Genomic DNA, 16,587 nt, shown 5'->3' with positions numbered 1-16,587 from the left:
CCTATGGGGTGGAAGCAAAATGTTGACTCTTTCTCTGGCCATTCAGCATCTGAAATTTTGGGGACAGGAAGAAGTGTAAAAAGCCTCCTGAACAGAGCTCTGGAAGTTATCCATGGTTAGACCAGTGGTTTTTCCTGACACCTATGTCACCCTGGCGGTAGGTAGGACAGTGTCTCAAAAGCAGAAATGGCAGTTTTGGGGGGGGGTGCAGAAGGAGAAACTCTCGAAATAGTTTGCTGATGTCTCTTTAGAAACTGCGGTCTGGAAGCCCTTCACCCTGAATATCTTGGTCTTGGTCTCAGAGACACAGGTAGATATTCGTCCCGTGGGCGAGCGGGCGTGCCTGAGCCATGCAGGGCTGCAAACTGCTGGCACGGGGCCGCGAGGGCCGGCAGCGAGGGCTGGTTTTGGAATGAACCCCCTGTGGCCGTTCTCACCCTGGAGGTCTTGATGGGAGAGAGAATGGTCCTGGCCAGAGCGTCCTCGTAGGGCCAGGAGCCAGTGCCAGGGCACTGTGATGTGTCAGCCAGGCCTGATGCTGGCCCTCTGGCTAGCACTGCAGAGAAACCTTGCCTCATCCCCAGGTTCCTATGGTCCAGCCAAGGAAGAAAGAAGCTGGAACTCTCTAGGGTCCCTGCCCCCAACTTGGTGGGTAGTAAGTGAAAAGAATGTTGAGGGAACCTGTGTCTTGGTTGTGTGTCCCAGGACCCAGCTGGGTAATTTTTCACTGAAGTGAATTGTAGTGGTGAGAGCTCGGGGGGCTAAGTCAAGATCATAGCCACAGGAACACCTCCGTTCCCTTTCCTTTTGTTTCCTTGATCTTGGAGAAAATAATTAGTTGGAATGGCCACCCCATCCATCCCACTGTGCCTGCGGACTAATCTTCTGGTTGCTGTCTGCATCTTCAAGCCGGATTTGAAGTAGCCACACCCAGGTGTTGAGCTCAGCCTTGAGAAGAGTTGAAAGCAGAGATGAGCAGGGGCCTGGCTCCCAGCTAGGTGGGTCCAAGGCAGATCTCCCTTCACCCTGACAGTGAACCCCAGCTCCCTTTTAGTCCAAGGCCCGGCGTATCACTAGCCAGTTTTCTCTCCTTCCCAGGCGTTTGGTTTGTGTGCAGACTGGTCCTGCAGTCACGCAGATGGAGCCCCTGTTCCCTTCAGGAGCTAGTGACTGTACGCTCCCTGAGGGCAGGCTCTGTGTGTGGAGTTCACGGCTATGATCCCAGCGCCAGGCATGTGGTAGGAGCTCAGCAAATATTTATTGGGAAGGCAGGACTGAGGAAGGGTCTGGAATTAGAGAGTTCCCTGCAGAGGTTTGAGGTCAGTGAGGGTAGCGTGGGCTCCAGCTCTCTGTCGGAAGGGATTAAATGGTTCAGAGGTAGAAGAACCCAGGGAGAAGGCAGACAGAGCGTTCTGCCTCCTGCCTCCTGGAAGAGCCCCAGGACCTGAGCAAGCAGAGCAGAGCCTAAAGCTGTGTTCTCAACTTTGGCATCCCCTGGGGAGCTTTGAAAGTTTCCATTGTCTGGGCTGTACCTAGACAGAACAGTCATGTGTGTCACTTAATGACAGGGATACGTTCTGAGAAACGCGTCATCAGGCAGTTTCGTCACTGAGTGAACATTATAGAGTGTACTTACACGCTGGATGGTATAGCCTACTACACAGCTAGGCTGTATGGTACTAATCTTAGGGGACGAGCATCCATCATTGACCAAAATGTCATTACTTGGCACTTGATTGTATTTCAGAACCTCTGGGGGTAGGGCCCAGGCATCAGTATTTTTCTAAGCTCCCCAGGGGACTCCAGTGTGCAGCCTGCATTGAGAATGATGCCTCCGGAAGAGGGAGGCTGGGGGAATTGCTGTGGAATGCCAGCTGTGGGCCTAGAGCCGCTAAAGGTGGATGAAAGTCCCCACTCCAGAGGGCCCATGGGCACATCTGAGCACCTGCTGCTCTCATTCCTCAGCCCTCGACTCCATGCTCTGAGCTGGAGCCCGGTCGGGCTTGAGACCAGGGGCCACTCCCTAGCTGCAGAATCATTCCCAAAGGAGAAGGGCAGAAGCTGCAAAGTGTCAAGGGGGTGAGTGGGGGGTGGCAGACCTCCTCCTGGTCTTTGGGGCACGGTGGCGGCAGGCACTCTGTTTTGCTCCCTGAGCACCTCCAAGTTAGAAGGAATTGGCAGGCAAATGCACATCCACTCCCCTCGGGGCACCCTGGGTCTGCGCTTGTCTCTCCTGGAAATTTTCTCGTTGTTTCCAAAGGATGCTCCCTGACTTCCTGTTTTATGCTTCCCCTATCCCTTTCCCCGGAGCAGAGACTCTCTGGCAACAGAACCTTATAGAAGCTCACCAAGGTTCAGTATGGCAGCACACCTTCCCTCGTCTCCATTGAAACGTCTGATGAGTTACATAGATTTTAAAAATTAAGCTAAACAGCAATTGCATTCAAAGTTATTTGGGGCAGTTTTTGTGCCTTCCCTCTGCTGTGAGTACCAACACCCTTGGGGCTCATGACCCCAGAGCCTCTCACCTCCCTTTGGCAACGAGGATAATCCAGGCCCAGGCGCAGGCTGTGGCCCCCTCACCAGGCAGGGTGGCAGGCCTGGCCTTCTCATTTGGCCCCTTTGCCTTCCTCTCCGGAGGGACATTAGCCAGGTTCCAAGTGACTGTCGTTTTCCTGGCAGAGGGCGAGGGGTTTCCAGCCCATACTCTCTCTAGCACCCCTGCTCCCAGCAGAAGCTCCCAGCCCTGTCCTTTGTCCAGGGGCCTCTGTGGGAATGATGCTATTGGTATCCTCGGGGAATGTCAGCCTTGCTCCTAAAAAGGCTTGTGTAAATCAGATTCCTATTTTGAATGCCAGAGACTTGGGGTTTTTCAAACGGACGTGGATCAGCTTCCTTCAAAGCACAGTTTTACAGTTTGATCATATAAATGTGTCCCTCCCCTTCAGGCCCTCTGTTTTGAACCCCTGGGTCCTCCCACTCCAAAAATGCATCAGCCTCATTTTTTCCCCCTCACTCCCTTGTAAGCCACCACTCTCTCCCTGTCCAGAAGACATAGATGCCCAGAAGAAAAAGCTATGGATTTTCTGTAAAAGCACTAGCCCTGTCACACCAGGCAGGCCTGCCAGGAGGTGGAGAGAGTCCTGGGCCAGCCAGATGACAGATGGTGGCATTTCTAAACTCTTTTAGGACACGTTTCCTACATTCTGGGTGACAGTTTCTCCTTTTGGATGCTTATTTTTTAGTGTTTGATTCAGTAAAGCAATGTTGGGTTTAGCCAAGAATGTTGGACCATCATGGAAATTGCTGGTGGGGGCGATGCAGGCGTGCTGGGCAAGGAGTGGAGAGTGCTTTAAACAAGCACAACAGAGGGAAAACGGTCTTTCCTAATGGACCATTGGGGATGGTAATGCACATTACAAAGAATGTTTTGTAAAGATTCCCCTCAAAATCACAGCCTGTTGGAGCCATAAGGAACCGCAGAATTCTCTCATCTCTTCTTTTTGTGAGAGGCACAGAGGGGCCCACTGACTCATCCAAGGTCACAGAAATAAGTGTTGACTGAGCCAGCACCGTGTCCCAGACAGTGCACTCCCGGACCAGCATCTGCTCATCCTGGGAAGGAGAAAGGACGCAGAGAAGGAGGCGCGGGACATAATACCCTGCAGCAGACAAGACTGCAGTGCCCTTCAGTGTCTGCTAAAAGCTAAGGACACCCCAAGGTTTCCTCTAAATCAGGGGTTCTCTGCCTCCAGCATGCATCGGAATCATCTGCAAGGCCTTTCAAAGATAGAGACGTGGGCCCCCACCTGACTCTGTTGTGTGTTGTTGCTTAAACTCCCCCAGCCAGGATCGAGACCCACTGGTCTGGATGGAGACCCTGCAGTGGATCTCACAGGAGGTGATCCCAAGAATGAGATCCACCACCGTGTTCTCAGGAGGGCCTTTCCTTCCTCAAGGTATTGGGTGACAGGCTGTACAGATGTGCGCTGCAATTTCACTTTTTAAAAATTCTGAAAGCCTTTAAACCGAAGGTTCGAGCCCTGGGCTGCACACTGGGACCACCTGGGAAGCGTTTAAGGGCCCCACTGTCCAGACTGCACCCCAGACTGGATAAATCAGAATCTCCAGGGGGGGGACCCAGGCCTCAGCATTTGTTGAAGCTCCCCAGGTGGTTCCAGTGGGCAACCAGCGGTGAGGGTCAGTGCGTTAGGGCAGAGCGCTCCCATTGGCCATAGCCTGGCGCCCTCTGCTGGGTCGACTGTGCTCCTGGCCCACTCCTCTGGGCATTTGAGTGTGCTGCCCCCGGGGGTGGAGGATCGTGGGTGTGGAGAGACAGCGAAAGTGCAGGCGGCACTGCCTCCCAGCTGCAGGGTGCCAGAGCAGTGGCTCCAGCACTGGCTCTCACGCCACATCAGAGCATCCTGACCATCGCCAGCTGATGCTCCACAAGAATCTTCTGTGGGGCAGACTCTGGGCTGGGTCCTAAGTGGAACATGTGACTTAGTCCTGCCCTAGAAAAATTTGTCATCCAGCAAGAAAAATAAGACGTGCATGTAAAAATAATTGCTTAGATAAGGCAGAAACTAGTCAATGCCACAAAAGCAGTAAAAAGTAGGTGTGGTGTCATATAATTCTCAAAAAGGAAAAGTGCCATTGACTTCTAATTTGCAATAAAGTCTCACAGCCCCGAAAAGTCCAAAAAAGCATCTCATTCACTGTCAGTGGCATGGCGACAGCTTTTGTTTAGATGAGTTACTAACCCCAGAAAGTGTTAGTGCCAACCCCAGTGGCACTGCTTTCCAGGGACGGAAGGCCTGGGGTGTGTTGTCCTCTTACTCAGGAAGACAGGCTTAGGTCAGGTCAGAGGTGACGGACTTCCGAGATCATCTGGTCTGACATGGAGAGGAGCTGTTTACCCCTGGCCCAGAAAAGGGAAGCACTGTGCCCAAGTTACACAGCAAGGCAGGGGCGGCCAGGGCTGGAGGCCGGGCTTTGACACCAAGCCCAGTGGGCTGAGGAGCTCCGGACGAGCGAGATTGGGTCTTTGGGTCTGATGGCTATTAAACTGTGGCAGTTCCTACCTGCCCATGCCTGGAATTCCACCATTAGTGCTTCATTCTTCTGTGCCCCAGCGTCCTCGCTCTGAATGCAGGGGTCTCTAACAGGAAGAGCACACCACATCCTTAATACAATTCCCAGGTAGGTCACCTGTCGCTCTCAGGCCCAGAGATTTTATCTCAAAATGGTTTTCTCCTTTCTGCTGGATTTACTACCAAGAAGTGGGAAGTATTAGAAGGCTGGGGTCGTGTCTGCCCGCGAGGCCAAGTAGTTGTTAGAGCTGAACAGAATGCATGTTCTAATTTGAGCTATGGAAATTTAGCTCACTAAAATGACACCGTGAAGTGGGGGCGTTAGGAAGGATTACAGACCGCTGTTATCAGGAATTCAGACTCCCTGTGTGCTGACCATCTAACCGTGTAGCCCACCATGGAGAAAGTGGCACAGCCCTGTGCGGGGGAGAGTCAAAAGGCAGGGCTGCTGGCTGGACAGAGACCTGATAGGCCTCATCAGCATGACAGCTAACACCCATTTAAGCTTACTCCCTGGCAGGCATTCGTCTAAGCACTTTGCATATATTAATCCCACACTAATACCGTCCGTCCGTGGTTGTCTTTACAGATGGAGACATTAAGGCACAGACAGATTAAGTAACTTTTCCAAAGTCACAGAGCTAGTAAGTGCCTCAGGTAGGATTTAAACCCACACAGACTCCAAGTCTGTATGCTTAGCTATTGTGCTAACCTTCTCACAAGGAGAAGCCTGGTTGCCCCCTGCATGCGTTGGTCAGGCAGGCTGTGTCAAGGAGGGACCCCTTCTCCACATTCCCAGCAGCACGGGGAGGGTGTCCTCTCCCACTCTGGGCAGTGGGTGCTAGGGCAGCCATGGGCGCTCATGACCCAGGGGGCTCTGCCACAGCTGTGTTTGAGCCTCAGCCCCAGCGAGAAGCCCTGAGCCCTCCCAGAGCTTCTGCCTAATCCCCCTCGGTCTTCCCCTGAACACCCCCTGCCTGGGCAGTTCTCTCCTTGGCATCCCAGACCTCCTGTCCCTTCCAAAATAAGATAAGAGAGGTTCCCCAAGGAGGTAGCCTGCCACAGGTGACCCCTGGCTCCTCAGGGCCTGGAGAGAAGTGCTGAAAACAGGACCAGGAGCCTGCAAGGCTTCTCCTCCCTGCACTTGCAGCTCCTCCAGGTCCTGCCCCAAGAAGGCTCCTTGTCACCATGGTCTACATACTGGAGCCTCTTGGTCTTCAGGTCTCTCCTGCTGTCCTGAAGACAGGCTGCTCTCCGTCAGGACAGCTTTAGGCCAGGGTCATGATGCTTCTCTGGCCTCTGACAGCCTCACCCAGGCCACCCCCAACAAACACAGACATGCACACGCAGGTGCGCTTTTCCTGGATCTGTGCGTGCCCATCCCCCACAAGCCCAGACACCAACGAGAGCCTGTTGTCCCTGGAAATAGCATCGGGGGTTTATCCACCAGGTCATCTGGAGAACGTATTTGGGGTGACTCGTGAGGCTGGACAGCCTAACAGGACAGGAGCGGGTGGCAGGGAACTGGGGAAGTGGGCCAAGAGGGTAGGCCTGTGCAGGATGCTAGTGCGGCGCAACCTCCTCCCCTCCTGGAGATTCCCAAGAAGGCGAGAGTGGGTTGTGGGGGCCGTGGCCCTGGTGTCTCGGATGCAGTGTGGGGGTGGCAACCATGGAGCTATGCCGTGAGGGCTGTCAGCTGGCCGATGCCTTGTGAGGGGCAGACTGGGTGGCTCTCCTCCCCCGGCCCCTCTTCTCACACCTGTCACTCTGCTTGGCCCCGTTTTGATGGTTGAGATTAAATTCCAGTCCTTAGCAGTGTTTGATGCTCAGTCTCCAGCAGGAGCCTTTATCTAAGATTAAGGATAATGGATTTCCTTTCTTGGATAAGTTTTTTTTCTTTCTCTTTCTCTTGGACTTTTTGTCCAAAATGTGCTCAACTCCAGAAAATAGACCTTTTGTTAAAAATCTTTTTATTGACTAAACTTCCCTCCCCCAGTTCTATCTCCCTACCTTTCCCACCATGCACCTTTTTGTGCTTCCAAGGAAACCTTCTGTTTCAAGTACAGGGTGAGAGAGTACAAAAGAATAACTTGACCTCGCTTTCCTCCTCTCCCACTTGCAGCTCCTTCAGGTGCCCTGAGCCCTGCTCTGGGCCTGCAGCCGGAGGCTAGTGTACTGAGCCTGGGACAGGGAGAAATAACTTGACTTCTTCCTTATTTTCCTTCAGCACTTTGCGCCAGCACCACATCTTCAGAAATCTAGATCCTGCCTGGAAGAAATGGGGAGAGGACTTGGTGGGGAAGTCCCTTCCTTGGTCTCCGGCAGGGTCCATTGCCCCCTCCGGGGGGAGGGAACAGCCTCCAGGCGTGCGCTGGGAGACCCATCCCAGCAGCCAGGGAAGACCGTATACATTTATTTCACCTGGATCTTTCTTTTTCCCCCTTCAACAGCCCTATTACCATATTTAAATGCAAGTATGTCTCTTTTCATTGGCATTTTAAGTAGCTTAGCCTGACCTTTTTAGAATAGCTTGTTCCCTTTTGAACTTCTCCTCGCCACCTTCTCCCCAGTAGTTCATTGTAGCTAGGACAATAGTCTTAGAGTTTAGTGAGCTTCTAGTTCGCTGTGTTTGGGGATGGCTCTCTCTGTCCTTTCTTTCCTCCTCCGCTCCCTGCCCACCACGGTGCATGAGTCCCCCCTCTGTCCTGTAGCATTTCCTTATTTGGAAGGCTCAATGGCTAAAGCTGAGCAGCTCTGTTGGGCTGTTTGTTGTTTGCTGCTGGCTTCTGGCACATCATTTAAAACCGCAGTCATTGGAAATGGGTCTTGGGATCAGGTCTCCCAGTGTCTGGCCGAATGGCAGAGAGAGGTCATTTCACGTGCGTGGGAGAGTGTCTGTGTGTGTGTGTCCCAGTGCGTGGCTGTGTGTGCACATGCTAGTGGCCAAGAAAAGTCCAGAGGAGGGGACTCACCCACCTCTTCCTTCACCTGGACATTCTGCAGCCACCTTGGGTCACCTTGTCCTTCTGACTTTTAGTCCCATTGCTGGGACAGCCTTGCTGCCATGTGCCTTATTGGACAGCACAAGCCTTGATCAGGAAGTTTTTAGATAGCACAAGGGCTGGATCAAGACCCTTAGGAGACCTTCACTGCCGGCTTGAGCGGGACAATGGAGCTCAGGCAGAGGAGGCAGAGCTGAATGCCCCTGATTGTGCCTCATGAAGTTGAAACGCTGAGAGAGATCAAAGCAAGCCACAGGGCTCCCCCACGTAGGTCCCACACGCCCTCCCACAGCTGGCTTCACGCGGATGCAGTCAGCGGGCCCTGCAGAATGCTTCGCCCTTAGGCCTGGGGCTGTGACACTGCTGACGTGAAGTTTGGACAAAGTCTGGAGTTAGGGTGGTCAAGCAAACCTGCAGAGCCTTCGGGGAATGGCAGGAGTTAAGCCGTCACCTGGCCAAGGTGCCTGTTCTGTTAAGAGGCCGTCCCAAGGGCCTCCTGCCTGTGGCGCAGGGCTGCCCACTCCGCCAGGATCCCTGCAGGCGAGCCAGCCGTTCTTGGTCCTGCTCTGGACAGGCGCTGGGGAATCACGGGGTGTCAGTGCAGGGTGCAGGTGCATCAGGGAGCTCGCCCTGGTTCTCCAGGGACGTTCCTCCTAATCCTCTGGAATTATCTTGATGTGCCTTCTAGAAGTAGTTTCCGGGGTGACAAATGTGTGAGAATCAAACACACCTAAAGATGCTGTGCCTTCCAGGAGCCTGAGAGCCACTGACCTGTGTCCCTCCCAAAGCTGCCCGGTGGGGATGCCTTTCCACTCCTGTCTTTTTGTGGAGGGGTAGGGGGAGTGAGGCTGGTGAGACAGGTCTGTCCGTGGCCCTTTCCAGGGTCCCTCCTTGACTCCAGCTTCTCTCTCTCTCTGCCAGGCTTCCCAGCAGCGGCATACGGACCAGTGGCAGCAGCAGCGGTGGCGGCAGCAAGAGGATCAGGTAGGAAGGTGTACGGGACAGGCGGCTCCCAGGCATGCCCCAGTGTGCAGGGGAAGGTAAAGGCCCTGTTGGATCTGTGTGGCTGCGTCTGTCCACTCCTCTCACCACAGCCCGGAGGGGGGGGGCAGGAAGGCACGGGCGATGCCCTGCCACCCAGGGCAGCTCCCAGGGGGGTCAGTCCCAGGACCACAAACCAAACAGATTGTTATTCCCTCATTGAAAAAAGAAACATGAATTTCTTTTTGACTTTGGTTGGCCCCTTCACCTGATGGCCGGCTTCAGGGCGCCTGTGGTCATTTCCCTCCTTGGCTTGGGCTGGTTAACCGGCCTCCCTCCCTCGGCTCTCTGAGCCAGCCAGAGAAGGTCTCAATTGTGAGAGGGAAGCTCAGAGCCCATCCACGCACTACCGCCCTCGGAGCAGCCAGCCCTCTCGGTTCCTGCTGCGCCTGGCAGGTCGGCTTGCCGATCGGCTAAACCCCCAGAGCTTGTGAAGGCCAGAAGTGGGGCCAACCCTGACCTCAGTGGAGGGAGCTGCTGCCTCCCAAAACCCCTATGGCATCCCGGACACTCTCTTCTTAGCAAAGAGCAGAGCATTCCTGGGCTCCAGCCGCCGAGGGAATCGGGATGTTCTGTCCCATGAGGTGGCCCCTGTCGTTTGGTTTCCAAATCCAACCTTTTAGGAGGTCTGGAACCCCTCCAGGGAGGTGGGAACGCTTTCCCAGCAGCACTATGGGGTCAGGCTGGCACTGGGGCCTTCTGTCCCTCTCCTGCAGATGCTCACAGGCTTCCTAACAAGGAGGGCTTCTGCTGTGTGCTGGGCTCCCCTCACCCCCCGCCCAGGAGAGGCCCCTGCTCTTCCTAAACTGAGTGACCATGGTTTGCGGCTCTCCTGCCACACCCTGTGCACAGGGTGCTGGTGCACCCAGAAAAGAGATTAGTTTAATGTACCGGGACTCGCGCGGGGGGAGGGAGGTGTCTGCGAGGCACCAGGAAATGGGGCATTAAAAGCCCAGAGGGTGATTGCCAAAAACCCAAACCCTCGGTGATAAGAAACTGGCACAGTGAGGCCCATTAGAAACGTCAGTAAAAATCCGTTCCATGCAAACTGGCACTGCCTCAAGCTACAAAGGATCCTCTCCTCGGAATCACCCCTGAGAATTGGTTTGGAGGGGCCCAGGGAGTTCTCCGGGGGCTGCTGAGGGGCAGTTTGCCAGAGAGCTGGGCAGACCAGCAGGCAGGTCTGGAGAGCTGGGCGCCCATCCTCAGTGGGATTCTGCCTGTCCTGGCTGGCCTCCAAGGCCTCATCTGCCCTCTGGCCAGTGTCCCTTAGTCCCCCCTGCCCAGGGCGGGGTGCACAGCTGCCTCGTGTCTCCCCGTGCCATTTGGTTTTTTAACTTGAGCGCTGTTTGGTATCATTATAAACGAGCCTCTGCCCTACCTGTGCCTGGTGGGGGGACGACAGAAAGGAAACTCTTGAGATTTTTGAGTGTTGTTGGTTGTTGTTTTCTCCATTCAGTTTTTTTCCTATGATAACTTGGATTATGAAACTAAACTTTAACCCAAAATTAACCCTGCCTCTCTCCCCACCCCACTCTCCTTGACTCCATGGCAAGTTTAAAGGGCAGCATGGGGTTCTTTGCGAGTCTGAGAGTGGTCTCCCCATGGTCTGTGCCCCCTTCCACCACCCCCACTCTCTCACAGATCCCCAGAGCCAGGCGGGAGCCCCACCCATCCCCTCTAACTCCTAACCCTGAAGATCAGAGCCATCTCCAACCACGCTTTTTGTTTCAGGCTCAGTGGTGTTTTATTTGTAGCCATTTCCATCGGGAGCCAAGTCTCCCACAGGCCGTTCTGGGTCAGCCATGTTCATCGCTGCACTGTTAGTGAATTCTATTCAGGAGTGTGCTCCCTGACCACCTGCCCCACACCAGCCTGGGTTAGTGCAAGGAGTAAATCCTCACCTCCGAGGTGCCCGTCCCCTGGGGTGCAAGCTTGGTCAGGAAGCTAGAGGGCAACCCGCAGTGCTGCCTGGGGACAGGGCTGGGGTGTGCCCAAGGGCGATGGCTAGACTGGGCTGCTGCAGTCTGAACTCCGCTGGGGCTGGCAGACACCTGTCCGCCTGTAGACAGGGTAACCCGGCCCACACCCCCTAAGCCCACTTTGGACCTGCAGCAGGGTACAAGGCTGGGGAAAGAGGATCTCTGCCTGTCTTCCTTTTAGTGCGTTTTGGCCTGTAAAGACTATCCCCTCCCTTCCTCTAGAAAATGACCTGGATTCTGAGCCTGGCAGGATGGCTAATTATTTGCCTGTTGCAGTGGCCCCTCGGTGGCATCTGGCATGTATGTGAGAGGGCCACACAGATGTGTTTGGGTTTGTACATCCGCCCAGGCCAGCAGTAGCTCATTGAGGGCTCATTGCCCTGTTCTACCTTCACCCACTCCTGCAACCCTGCGCCCCCATCCCAGCTCCTCCCAGGGGACGAGGATACTCCTTCAGCCTCCCGAACAAGAGCAAGCAGCCTCGGCTATTGGAGGGCATCACTAGTTCAAATCGCATTCCCTTATAGGGAGAAGCTGGTTCAGGGAGATGCTGTGGTGTACCAACCTTGAGCTTGGTGCCGTGCTGAGCCTGGCAGGGAGTCAGAACAATGGGAAAGGAAGCCTCTGCTCTCAGGGCTCTCAGGCTTGGTTTAGGCAGTAGGCATCCTATGGAAGGCCCTTTTTTGGTCTTTCATTTTTGTCTAGCTCCACAGTTTTGTTTGGTTTTTTCCTTCCATTATGATGCACTGGGGGAGCTTCCGGAGGCGGAAGCACCTGCTGAGGGCCGTGGGGTCGGAAGCAGCTTCGATTTTGCTCAGGTTGGCAAGTTGTATCATCAGGGCTATGGTGTCAGGTAGGAGGTCCAGGGGGCCTTGAGCTCTGCGCCCACCTCAGCCGACTCCTCTGGGCCAGCCTGCCCACCTTTTCCTAATTCGCCCAGGTCCTGAGGGGAGCAGGGCTCAGGGGACCCGCCAGGGGAGGTCCCTGCCGACTCCTAGATAACTTCACTATCAGTGGTCACTTTTCTTTCACCTCCACCCGGTAGTTTGAAATGTCATCTTTTCTTGTGCTCAGTCAAGACTCTGTTTGTTTATTTTGATCGTATTCATTGAGTTCCAGTGGCCCCATCATGTCCCACCCAAACCTAAGTCCAGTTTGGCAAATGACTCCCCCAACAGGTGAGGGGAATGGTTCGAATTTTCAGGCTACTTTATTTCCAGGTGACATTACGGGGGGGTCCGTGTATCAATCTTAGAGCTTCTGAGCCCCCTGCCCCCCCCCACCCCCGCCCATCTCCGGCCCCAGCCAGGACCCCTTACTGAACTTTATACTTGCCAGCTTTATTCCAATCTAGTAACGTGAGCTCCTGACATGGTGGTGAGTGTGAGAGTTATGTTTCTGTTGTCTTTTCTCTTGCTTGGTTGGGGCTGCGGTGAGAGAGTGTCTCTGAGGCATCCTTTCCCGCCTCTCTTACACTAGGATCTGCACACCTCCTCTCAAACACTCTTCTGAGCACGCTCAGCGGGAAGGTTTGTCCACACCTATTAATCCTCTCTCAGTGTCCAGCTTCCTGTTAGTACCAGCTGGTTTGCATGTTTTTGCTTGTTCAGATCAAACAGTTCAAGAAACAAACTCATATCCAACTCTCGAGAAATGTCTTTTTTTGTACACTTTCGTTTTCAATTTTTTTTTATTAGTTACAACTCCAAAACACCTGTTGTCCAGTAAAACATTTCACACCTCCCCTGCCTGTTCTTAGATTGTATGTATCTGTGGGACTGAACTAAATGCATGCACTGTGGTAGATGTCCTGGTAGCTGTAGCTGTAGTTGTGGAACATGCATTGTTGAGTTGATATTACAGGGCCTCCGACAGCTCGGCACAGCGCGGCTGTCTGAAGGATAGCCTGGGGCACCAGGAAGAGAGGGGGCTCCATGTTTTCAATGTTGCAGAGGGGCTTGGATCCATGTTCTCGCCATCAGCCACCACCACCTCCCCTCACACTCCCTGCTCCCCCGGTCCAGAACTGGGTCACCACCCTCAGCTCTAGCCTTCTTCCCAGCTGAGATCTCTGTCCATAGTGTCCAGCGATAGCGAAAGAGAACAGAACCAGGACGGGAAGGAGTCTTAAAGTTCTTCTGTTTTTGTCGTCCTCATGTGATTCTTGAACAGAGCAGTTCATTCCTTATTTCTTGAGGCCTGCCAGCAAGGCCCCTCCGAGGCTCCTCTGCTCCTTGAGTCCTTTGCCAGCTCACATCCAGCCCTTCAAGGATACAGCCCTGGCAGCCCTGTCTGCATGGTCTCCTCCTTGGGGCGGAGGGGAAATGAGATCCGGTAGGGAAGGGGATTAAGATCTTAAGACCTCAGTCTGCAGGCTGGGGACGCAGTTGGTCCTAGTGTAGGTCGGCATTTGTTCTCACAGTTGGTGGAGGTGGGAGATGCCTTTAGATGAGCTCTCCACGGAGTGGGGGGCAGTAGGGTGAGAGTGGTGACATTCCCAGTAAGGAGATTATTGGCGTAGCTTTCCCATGGGAGGGGCATGAAAGGATGTGGGGAGGGTTGAAACATTCAGAGAGGAGGCCACAGTGTTCCTCCCTCTCCCCAGGAAGACTCCCCAGTCCTGCTGCCTTTGCCCTCTGCTCAGGGGCATGTGCAGTCAGTCGTCTCTCGACGCACTGTCTGCCCTGCAATTAGGATGACAAGCCATAAGGGAGTCCCAGAGGTCTCAGATCTTTACAAGTTGATGGCAAGTGAAGTAGCACTTGTCCCTGGGACCTGCTCCTTAAGTCAGGCTGGTTGGTGGCTCTGGCCCACTGCTGCTGGAGGACACAGGCAGGATCTGAACCTTGAGAGTGCAAGTTACCTATTATGGGAGACAGAAGCCCAGGAAGTCACAGAGTCCATGAAGCCCCCAAAAGAGTATGAAGTAACAGAGCGAAATGGTAGCTCCATGGAGAGAAGCGGTGCTGTGGAAGTCAATGGCACAGTTGGGGTGCAAGGATTGAATGTGAGCAGGCTAGTCAGCCGCCAGACAGAATGAGGGCCCCAAGGCCCAGGAAGGGAAGTCTGGGAGGAGCTGTCATTCAGACTTGGCCTTCTTGGGGAGCGTGGGGGAGTGGCAGAGGGAAGTGGCTGGAACTCTCAGGCTTTGGGGCTCTTGAAGCTGCAGATTGACCCAGGCCAGGGAGCAGGAGAGGAGGGTGGGACAGAAGGCAGAGAGAACAGAAGATCCTAAATCCTACATGTGGCTCTGCTGGGGAAATGGCTTTGCGCCCTGTGGCTGGATGTCCTATGAGTTTCTTCAGTTCTAGTAGGTAAAACGAGCAAAAGTAAAATTCAGGTCGCGGGATAGAATAAATAGTTTAACTTGAACCATAAAAGAAAATGCTTTGCAGAGGAGAGTAGATCTCATGAAGCAGCCGTGTCCACCCCACCCAGGTTGGGATATTTTCCCTGGACCCAGTGACATTCTTTGCCTCACATGTGTTCGGGGCTGAGGGGCATTAACGATAGTGTCCCCCACACTGTCTTCCAGCTGCTGGAGGGATCTGGCAATTGCTTGCCTCAGTTGTGGCTCAAGCTTTAGGGTTCCCGGTGTTGCTTTCAACAAGACGTACTGAAGGTTTGCTCTGTGCCAGGCACCAAGGGATGGAAAGGCACTAACACTTCTTGCCTTCAGTGGCCTGAGAATCTGGATTCCTGCCCCCTGTTTCCTAGGAAGCATTGTTTCTGGTGCCGTCAGCTTCATTAAAGAAGGAAAATAGATCAGTGTGGTGCCTTCATTTCTGAAGACGGCTTTTCCTGCGCCTCCATCAGCAGCATCCGATGTGGAGAAAGGGCAGCTGCCGTGTGGTCGTCTCTGCTTTCCCACCCAGCCTCCCTGTGCTAGCCGCAAGCGTCCTCTGGGGGCTGTGACCCCAAGATGGCCCCTCTATGGGTAGGGTCATGGGGACACCCCCTCGCTGGGATAGAGCCAGGGCAGCAGCCCAGAAGGAGAGCAAATCTGTGACCCGTTAGGACCAGCCAGATTTACCCAAAAGACCTTCCCCAAACACATATATCCCAGTCCACAGCACTGTGTTCTGGGGATGGGCACCTCGTTTCTCAGTTTGTCATTAAAATCTTCATTTCTGGGAGAGCCCAGACTCTCACCGTAAACAGTCCAGCATCGGATTTCAATAACCCCAGTGAATTTATAATAATGTGCAGAGCCGCCTGCCGCTGACCTCAGCTTCATTCGTTTTCCAAGGGCTTTTGGACCAACCCTGTTGAGGATAAAATGCATCAACTCTGATCAATACTTTTGTAATAGAAATACCATGCACTTGATAAATCAACTCTAGTGCAATTAGTGACTAGCCTTGAAGCCCAGACCTAAGTAGAAGTTAATCCTGAAGTGAAAGGCGTGGGGGAATGTTAATGGTCTTTTAAATCAGTGGAATTCTTTTCAGCGGGTGGCACCTTGGGCCCCCTGAGCTGGTTGGCCCACGCTCTGCGCTGGCCCAGGAGCCCAGGCCCTGCGGTCTGGAGGAGCGACGGAAAGTGTGCTGACACCCTTGGGAGCTCCATAAGAGCATGTAGGGCACAGCAGAGAGGGGCAGAGGGACTCCCCCTTGCACCCTGGGCTGGGTGGGGGCACTTCAGGGTCTGGGGGGCCCCGAATGCTGGTGAACTCACATGTTGGTGAGGCTCATCAAAGGAGCACACACCTAGGTGCATTGTGGTTCCTTGTGTCCTGTCTACCCCATGAGACAGGCAGGAAGACAGACGTTTTGGCCTTGTTTTACATGTTTGTTTGTTTTTATGGGAAAGCTGGGCTGCAGAATGGTTATGTGACTTATCTGAAGTCACACAGCTGGTTATCTGGGGAGCAAGGCTTTGGTCAAGGATAAAGAACCTTAGACTTGAACCCTAGTCTTTGGCCACCTTAAAATAGCTCTGTAGAAGAGCTGTGTTTGTTCATGAAGGACTCACCTGCCGCCCAAATGCCCTGCACGTGCAGGAAGCTCTGTGAGAGCCCAGCAGCCTCAGCTGCCAGCTTTATGTCAACCAAGAACTCAGGCTCCAAGACCTCACAGTCTGACCTTTCAGATGTAGATTTCAGAACTGGGCCCAGGGTACATCTGCCATGGAGTTTAATTCAGCAGATATTTATTAAGTGTATAACAAGACTAATAATCATTTTATATGGCAGGCACTGTCCTAAGCCTTGAATCAGGATGCTTTGGACTGTATCTGAAAACCCAACTCAGCATGGTTAAATAGTAAAGGAGATTTATTGCCTGACTTCCTGGAACCTCTGTAGAAGAGTGGGCTTCAGGTGTGGACTGTTCAGGGCTCTCTTCCTGCTGTTCTCTGAGCTTTGCCCTCCTCGTTTCCATATTGCCTTTATGTTGGTTTTCCTATGGTGGCAAAATGGCTGTAGCAGTTCCCTGCTTCGCACCACCCTGTCTGGAAGAAGAGGGGATC

At 53.7% G+C, this 16,587-nt stretch overlaps 1 protein-coding gene across 21 annotated transcripts in view; it reads left to right on the top strand.

Annotated features, from left to right (window-relative positions):
• Positions 1 to 16,587, top strand: part of MSI2 (musashi RNA binding protein 2) — a 385,662-nt gene that overhangs the window by 347,958 nt on the left and 21,117 nt on the right. For 9 of the 21 annotated variants that reach the window (XM_070482944.1, XM_070482939.1, XM_070482938.1 and 6 more), the window contains exons 11-12: positions 7,544 to 7,567; positions 9,017 to 9,079. In XM_070482944.1, coding sequence (XP_070339045.1) covers positions 7,544 to 7,567; positions 9,017 to 9,079 — 87 coding nt within the window. Of the gene's footprint in view, positions 1 to 7,543; positions 7,568 to 9,016; positions 9,080 to 12,597; positions 12,648 to 16,587 lie in introns of all 21 variants that reach the window. The other 12 variants (XM_044745662.2, XM_070482940.1, XM_070482946.1 and 9 more) reach the window with 3 other exon arrangements.

Source organism: Equus asinus, chromosome 13, assembly GCF_041296235.1.
Source record: "Equus asinus isolate D_3611 breed Donkey chromosome 13, EquAss-T2T_v2, whole genome shotgun sequence".
In the NCBI taxonomy this organism is placed as follows: domain Eukaryota; kingdom Metazoa; phylum Chordata; class Mammalia; order Perissodactyla; family Equidae; genus Equus; species Equus asinus.
The sequence above is the reverse complement of the archived record's forward strand: the minus strand, read 5'-3'. Positions and strand labels throughout refer to the sequence as shown.